General features: G+C 51.8%; 1 protein-coding gene across 1 annotated transcript; it reads left to right on the forward strand.

The window, feature by feature from the left end:
- The first annotated feature begins 1,016 nt into the window (after window positions 1–1,016).
- LOC105036609 (arogenate dehydratase 1) lies at window positions 1,017–3,197 on the forward strand. Its single transcript, XM_010912361.4, has one exon. It carries the CDS (start codon window positions 1,375–1,377, stop codon window positions 2,764–2,766), a length of 1,392 nt encoding a protein of 463 aa, XP_010910663.1. The 5' UTR covers window positions 1,017–1,374; the 3' UTR covers window positions 2,767–3,197.
- The last annotated feature ends 4,876 nt before the right edge of the window (window positions 3,198–8,073 follow it).

Genomic DNA, 8,073 nt, shown 5'->3' on the forward strand with positions numbered 1-8,073 from the left:
GAATCCGCTTACAGTTAAGAATTCATGATTTTATCGTTAAAAACATTAAGAATTTGATACCAGTTCTAGGAGCTTACAGTCTTCAATGCATCCTTAACAACATCAAGATTTTTGTTTTGTATCTTTTCTCACTGTTTGTGCACAGCTTCTATGGAAAGCAATTAGTGGAAGAATTGCTGTATTTTATATTTTCACTGGTTTGAGAGAGTGATAAACATGAGTTTATTTTGATTTAAGATTTTTTTTTTTCCGAAATCTGTTGCGTGGCTGGGTGAGGGCCAATCTACTTTGACAAATAGCTCGCTGCATATGGTCTTCTTCTCTTCTTCAACCGTTCCATATAATGTCTTTATCAGGATGTAATTTATCTTTTGTTATACATTGGATCCGTGAGAACCGTGTATTTTTATTGTTAGTGTATATAATGTGCCACAGCGAGAAAAGTTTTTGGATTCGTCACGGAGTAGAGCGTCTCATTTCAAATAATAACAGTATAGTCGACACGTGTGAAGAACGTGGCAGGTGCCACCTCTCCCCCCTACCTACTACTGCATGTGGACTGGTTGTTCCTCGTTGCCGGCGGCCAACTCGGACTCGGTCAGCCATGATTCTGCCCTTTGTTTACTCTTTCTCATCGAGTGTCTCACCATAACGTTTTCTACCATCAAATGCTGTACGTCTTATCGAAAAAAACTGCTATACGTCCCCGCAAAGAAAAAGGTCTAATTGGCCAAACCTACCAAAACAAGGGATTTACGCGTGCCCGGGCTGCTCTTGGGGAAACAGTAGCGAATCGTCACGCTTCTGCAGTTCTACCGCAGCCCTAACATGGAGATCCCGTATTGAAATTATATGCGCCCATACGTGAAACCGATTTGAGCGGACGAAGACGAATTCCATAATTACGAGGACGGCCCTTGAGCTCCCGCATAAATTTCTAAATGTCCGCGTCAGGAAGACAGGACGGAGCATTGCGAATATAAACGTGAATTAAAAGTCCAGCGGGGCCAAGGGAGAAGTATCAGTGAAACCTCCACCAGATTGAAGCGAAAATTAGAGTAAAGGAGAGAGAAAGGAGAGGGGGGTGTGGTAGGTGCGAGATTGACCGAACCAAACACACCCTCTCTCTTCTTTCATCTCCTTTCTCCTTCTTCTCTCCGCCCCCAACAACCCCTGCATTCATCACAACCATATAAAATCCCTACCTTCCCACCCCGACCCTTTTCTTCTCAGCTTCAAAGGATCTCTCTTCTGAAGCTATACTCCTAATCCCTCCATCCCCTCCCTTCTGCCCTCCCTTCTAATCTTTATCCTTTTTCTCCCAAGATTAAGATCTATAATAATTAGCGTATCCAAGGAGCGTAGATTAACCTAATGGGTTCCATGGCGGCTATTCTATCCCCAACTCCCAATCCAACGGCCCAGATTGGACCCAGAGTCGTCAGGCCGATCATCCGAATCCCCGCAGCCGCCTTCCGCACGGTTCGGTCCGTCTACCGGCCCGACGCCTCCGGCAGCTTCAACCCTTCGGCCTACTTCCCCGGCGCCGTCGGATCCAGCCGCTCCGACTGGCAGACCTCCTGCGCCATCCTCGCCAGCAAAGCCGCCGACGACAAGAAGGCCGCCGACGACTCCGTCGCCGGCGGCGATGCTGCTCCCGACGCCGGAGAAGCCAATGGAAAGCATCACCTGACCTCCCCCCCGGCCGCCGTGAACGGCCACAAGCCGCCCACCAATGCTTCGACTACACTGGATCTGGTCCCGATCGCTAACCTCCCGCGGCCGCTCACCATCGCCGACCTCTCCCCGGCGCCGATGCACGGGTCCCAGCTACGCGTGGCCTACCAGGGCGTCCCGGGGGCCTACAGCGAGGCCGCCGCCGGCAAAGCCTACCCCAACTGCGAGGCCATCCCCTGCGACCAGTTCGAGGTGGCCTTCCAGGCGGTGGAGCTCTGGATCGCGGACCGAGCCGTCCTCCCCGTCGAGAACTCCCTCGGTGGCAGCATCCACCGCAACTATGATCTCCTCCTCCGTCACCGCCTCCACATCGTCGGCGAAGTCCAGCTCCCCGTCCACCACTGCCTCCTCGCCCTCCCGGGCGTCCACAAGGAGTACCTCACCCGCGTCATCAGCCACCCCCAGGCCCTCGCCCAGTGCGAGCTCACCCTCACCGGCATGGGCCTCAACGTCGCTCGCGAGGCCTTCGACGACACCGCCGGTGCCGCCGAGTACGTCGCCGCCAACGGCCTCCGCGACACCGCCGCCATCGCCTCCTCCCGCGCCGCCGATCTCTACGGTCTCCAGATCCTCGCCGACGGGATTCAGGATGACTCCAGCAACGTGACCCGCTTCGTGATGCTGGCCCGGGAGCCCATTATCCCGAGGACCGACAGGCCCTTCAAGACCAGCATCGTCTTCGCCCACGACCGCGAAGGGACCTCGGTTCTCTTCAAGGTGCTCTCGGCGTTCGCCTTCAGGGACATCAGCCTGACCAAGATCGAAAGCCGGCCGCATCGCCACCGCCCGATCCGGCTGGTGGACGACGCCAATGTCGGTACGGCCAAACACTTCGAGTACATGTTCTACGTCGACTTCGAGGCATCCATGGCGGAGGTCCGCGCACAGAACGCACTCTCCGAGATCCAGGAGTTCACTTCCTTCCTCCGCGTCCTTGGGAGCTACCCCATGGACATGACTCCATGGACCGCCAACTCTTCGCCACCCCCAACCTCCTCGTCGTCGTCTTCTCCACCTCGCCGGGATTGATTGATTGTTTGATTGTTTGGTTGCCGGATCACCGTCCGTCCATCGACCTCGTCCGCTGATTCACCGGTTCATGATCAGTCAATTGATTGGACTTTTGGTCGGGGTGGTTGGTGGTGGTCCAGTGATGCTGTTTGGGCTGTGCTATCTCTACCGGACTACCTCCCATCTGAATTTTTTTTTTAAAAAATCTTTTATTTTTTTCTCCCTCTTCCGCGATGAATGAAGAAATCAAAACTGAGCCACCAACCAATCAATGGGTGAGATTGGTCAAACGGGATTTGGCAAATGTTTTGCATTTTTTTACAGATCTGTTACTATCATCACCAACCATCAGTGTTTCCTATAATACGGTTAAACATGATGTATAGTTTGCATAGTTGTATCATCTGGTGCTTAAAAAGAAAAATGGGTAAGCTTCATTGAATCCTGAGCTATCAATCTCATCCACGCTATTTTTAGCTCATTTACAAATAAATATTAGATTTAAGGGTGACAATTTGATCTAACCCATCGAATATCTGATCTGATCTGATTCAAACGGGTTGGATTTTATCCGATCAGATTAATATCTAAGCAGATGTAATTAAAAAAAAATTTGAAGCAGATACAAATCGAGTACACATAATAATACGTCCTATCTCAAATTCGATCCACTATATATATATATATATATATATATATATTAGTATCAAGTATGGCTCTGAGGTTCTTATTGGTGTCAAGACCTCCTAAAAGTCTAAAATTAACTGCCTCCCTGAAAAGCAAAATAATCAGAACCCATAGATGAAGATCCGAATATATATATAAATATAAATAAATAAATAAATATATATATATATATATATATATATATATATATATATATATATATATATATATATATATGTTGGTGCAAAAATCGCCTGCGCCGGAGAAGCTGGAGTTGTGGGGGTCGCGGTCGCCGTCGGGACCTGCAAAAGAAGTCTAAACCGGAGGTGGGGTTGCTCCGGCAAGACCTCCGATGCTCAAGTCAGTTCTCTGCCTCAACAAGAATGGAGTGCTCGAACGAAAATTTTAGCAGATTTTTAGGTAAAAAATGAGAGCTTAGAGAATAACATATCTGGGTCCCCCTTTTATAGACGGGGGAGTAGTGGGTTGATAGTGACTGTTTATGATCGCCTCGTCGTGGGCCGTACGGGGTCAGGAGAATTTATCATGAAGAGTAATGGGGTGGAGTCGTGGCTGTCACCATGGCTCGCCATGTGAATCAGTTGCGGGGAGTGGAACGGCGTCTGTTGTCGTGACTCGTCAGGGAGTGGAGCAGAACGTGGCCATTACTGCGGCCTGCAGGGAGTAATGGGCCGCGTAGGATCCGCCGCAGGGAGTGGAGCAGAATCATGGCTGTTATTGCGGCCTGCCAAGGAGTCCAGACTTGTCGGCTGAAGTTCGGTTGGAGTCTGTAGTTGGAGTTGAGACGAAGTCGGCTCCCGTAGGAGCTCGGACGAGGTCTTCCTTCAGTCGAAGTTGGGGATGAAGTCCGGCTCCCGTAGGAGTCCGAACGAAGTTTACCTGTAGTTGAAGCCAGAGGTAAAATCCGGCTCTTGTAGGAGTTCGGACGGAGCTTACCAGTGTTCGAAGTCGAGGATGAAGTCCGGCTCCCATAGGAGTCCGGACGAGTCTTCTTTCGATCAAAGTTGAAGACGGAGTCCGGCTCCCGTAGGAGTCCGGACGAAGCTTGTCTGTAGTTGAAGTTGGAGACGAAGTCCGGCTCCCGTAGGAGTCCGGACGGAGCTTGTCTGCAGTTGAAGTTGGAGACGGAGTCCGGTTCCCGTAGGAGTCCGGACGAAGCTTGTCTGCAGCCGAAGTTGGAGACGGAATCTGACTCCCGTAGGAGTCCGGACGAAGCTTGTCTGCAGTTGAAGTTGGAGACGGAGTCTGGCTCCCGTAGGAGTCCGGACGGAGCTTGTCTGCAGTTGAAGTTGGAGACGAAGTCCGGCTTCCGTAGGAGTCCGGACGAAGCTTGTCTGCAGTTGAAGTTGGAGACGGAGTCCGACTCCAATAGGAGTCCGGATGAAGCTTATCTGCAGTCGAAGTTGGAGATGGAGTCCGGATGAAGCTTGTCTGCAGTTGAAGTTGGAGACAGAGTCTGGTACCCGTAGGAGTCCGGACGAAGCTTGTCTGCAGCCGAAGTTGGAGACGGAGTCGGCTCCCGTAGGAGTCCGGACGAAGCTTGTCTGCAGAATCTCCGAGGGGTCACTCCGGACACGAACTTCGGCTTGGGGGGGTTTACACCCAACACCAGTCCCCCTACTTCTGAGTTCGAGTTTCGATCGAAGGAAGTACAGAAAATTTTTACAGCCGAAGTCATTTCCTTGAATTCTGCACATGATCGCCCTCGAAAATCTGGCATTTAATGCACGCATGCTGGAGCCTTTTTTCGATTAGGATGACCCGAAGAGTCTTTTCGAAACTTCCACCAGGACGTGATCCTAAGCATCATGCCATAAAAGTCCACGAATGGTCAACCCTATGCCGCGTGAGGGGGACACGTGGTGGGCACTAGTTGGCCTAGGGACATCCGCCACCATAACTGCGCCAGGCTCCGTTGCCTATTTATGCCCCGCCTTTCCTCCAGGGGCTTCACTTCGCCTTAGGGTCGACGCCTTTCTTTCGCCTGAGAGCTTAGCCACTCAGCACTCCATTGGTGCCCCTTCTGACTCCGAGCATCCTTCGCACTGGTCTTTGCCATCTCTGCCGGCTCTCCACCGTCTCCAGTCCCCCGAGTCTCTCCGAGGGGTTCCCCCGCGGGGCCTCCGCCCCGGAGGCCAATCTCAAGAGGATGCCTCGGACTAGGAAGAGTGCGAGGAGGAGAACAGCAGCCTGCGAGTTCTCCGGTTGTCAAACTGCCGTTGAGGGTTCCCGTCGCCTTAAAGGAGGCTCGAGGAGAATTTCTTCAACAACAGGGGCTTAATAACAGGGACAATCGGTGAAGGCGTTCCGTCTAAGAATTTCGGAGTAGCTGAACGGGGCGACACCGGTCAAGGGGGCAGAGCTTTCGTCACAAGCCGTGGCGGGATCCTTGATGTCGTCGGGGCCGAGGGACCAGAAGCGGTCGGCGCCGACGGTGGGGCAGTAGAACTTGTTGCGGGGACGGTGGAAGTAGCGCATGCCGACCTTACCGGAACACCTAGGACAGTGGTTGTCGTGGAGCACACGGTGGTGGTGCATGTCTCCGACGCCATCGCTGCCTCTGGGGTAATTCTGGTTCTTCTTGAAACAGGTCGTCATCGCCGCTGTCGTTGCCTTTGCTGCCCCCTGAATTCTATCCCATCTTTTTCCCCTAGGGTTGGGATTTCGGAGATGGAGCAGAACGAGGCAGGGGACGAGAGCCGAGAGGCTTGTCACACGTACTGGAAAATACTGCTGGAAAGGACAGAATCGGAAAGGGAAGTCTACAGCTCGAAGTGACCTCCGGTGTATCCCTTTCGAGTCTTATAATAATGTTTTCTTTTTTTGGCCTCCGAGTCTTGTAACGTATATCTTGTTAATCGAAAAATGAGAAGGAGATTTTGTTACTTCGTTTGCATTTTGCGTCGAATTGTTGTCTGCCAAACTTCTTTCCTTTACCATTGTTGTTGTTGTATTTCCTTCTCTCTATTTCTCTTCTTTTCTTCTTCTTTTTTTTTTTTTGACGTCGTCCGTAGGTTGCCAGTAATTGTCACGTCGGCTCGCCTTTCAGTTGTCCTTCTCCCTCAACCTCAATGGCTCTATGATGTATATTTGACGAATAATATGAGAAGAGAATTTTCTGCTACCTCTTTTACTCATGTGTTGAATTGTCGCTTGTCGAGCTTCTTTTCGGCCTTTGCGTCATTCGGAGGTATCCGATTGCCATCGTATCGACTTGTCTTTTTCGTCCATGACCGTAGATTCGTTTGGGGCCGCCCGAGTTTGGCGCCCTCTATCAGGGCTCGAGCTCAGAGGTCTGAGCTTCCGTCACCCTGAGGAAGTCATCTCATCTCGGGCTTGCGTTGAAAGCTTCCTTGAAGGCTGGGGTTCTTGATAAGAACCCCAACCCTTGCTGAAACGGAGTTCTCTGCATCTTTGACGCTGTTTGTTTTCCATTCGTCACTGACGCAGTCCATCGCTTTCCCTTTTAACTCCTCTCCCCTTTTTCTTTTTCGAGTGGGATTTTTCCCTCCGCTCTTGGTGGGGCTGCGGGAGTCCGGCTTCCGTAGGTAAAGTCGGGGCGAAGTCCGGCTCCCGTGGGAGTCCGGATGGAGTCTACCTGCATTTGAAGTCAGAGGCAAAATTTGGCTCCCGTAGGAGTCCGGACGGAGTCTTTCTTCGATCAAAGTCGAGAGCGAAGTCCGGCTCCCGTAGGAGTCCGGACGAAGTTTTATTGCGAAGGGGCGCGGGGGAAGGTCCCCCTTTTTCTCATCTGGTCTTGAATGACCAGACCTTAATTGATGTCGGGGCGAGGTTCTTTCCCTATTTCTGTCGTAACAGGTTTCAGCTCTGGTTAGGACGAGGTTCGCCTCTTGTCTCTAATGCGGCTGTAGGGGCACATATGGGCGTTGCTAGGTCCTTCCCTCCGTCCGGTCTAAAGAGAATCGGGCCTTCGACTTTGCTCAAGTTAGGGTGAGGTTCTCTTCCTGTCCCTAATAGGGCTGTGGGGGCGCATACGGGCGTTGCAGGGCCTCTCCCCCCATCCGATCTAAAGAGAACCGGCCTTCGACTTTGCTCAAGTTAGGGTGAGGTTCTCCTTCTGTCCCTAACAGGGCTGTGGGGGCGCATATGGCGTTGCAAGGCCTCTCCCCCATCCGATCTAAAGAGAACCGGACCTTCGACTTTGTCAAGTTAGGGCGAGGTTCTCCTCCTGTCCCTAATAGAGCTGCGGGGGCGCATATGGGCGTTGCAAGGCCTCTCCCCCATCCGGTCTAAAGAGAATCGGGCCTTCGACTTTGCTCAAGTTAGGGCGAGGTTTTCTCCTGTCCCTAACAGGGCTGTGGGGGTGCATATGGGCATTGCAAGGCCTCTCCCCCCATTCGATCTAAAGAGAACTGGCCTTCGACTTTATCGAGATGAAGTTCCCCTCCTGCTTCTGACACAGTTTGTTTTGACTGCCCTGTCGATATAAGCTAGCGCCAAGAGGGGAGATATGTAGATATGCAACTTTTATTTAAAATAGAGTTATCGGTAATACATTCGTAAGTTTTCGAGCTCCATGGTCGCGGGAGGTCTGCTCCTCCGAGCTCCTTGAGGTAATAAGTTTCAGGCCGGACTACTTTGATCTCATACGGGCCTTCCCAGTTTGGGACGAGTTTC

This window comes from Elaeis guineensis, unplaced genomic scaffold (assembly GCF_000442705.2).
Source record: "Elaeis guineensis isolate ETL-2024a unplaced genomic scaffold, EG11 Super_Scaffold_1000045, whole genome shotgun sequence".
Taxonomy (NCBI): Eukaryota; Viridiplantae; Streptophyta; class Magnoliopsida; order Arecales; family Arecaceae; genus Elaeis; species Elaeis guineensis.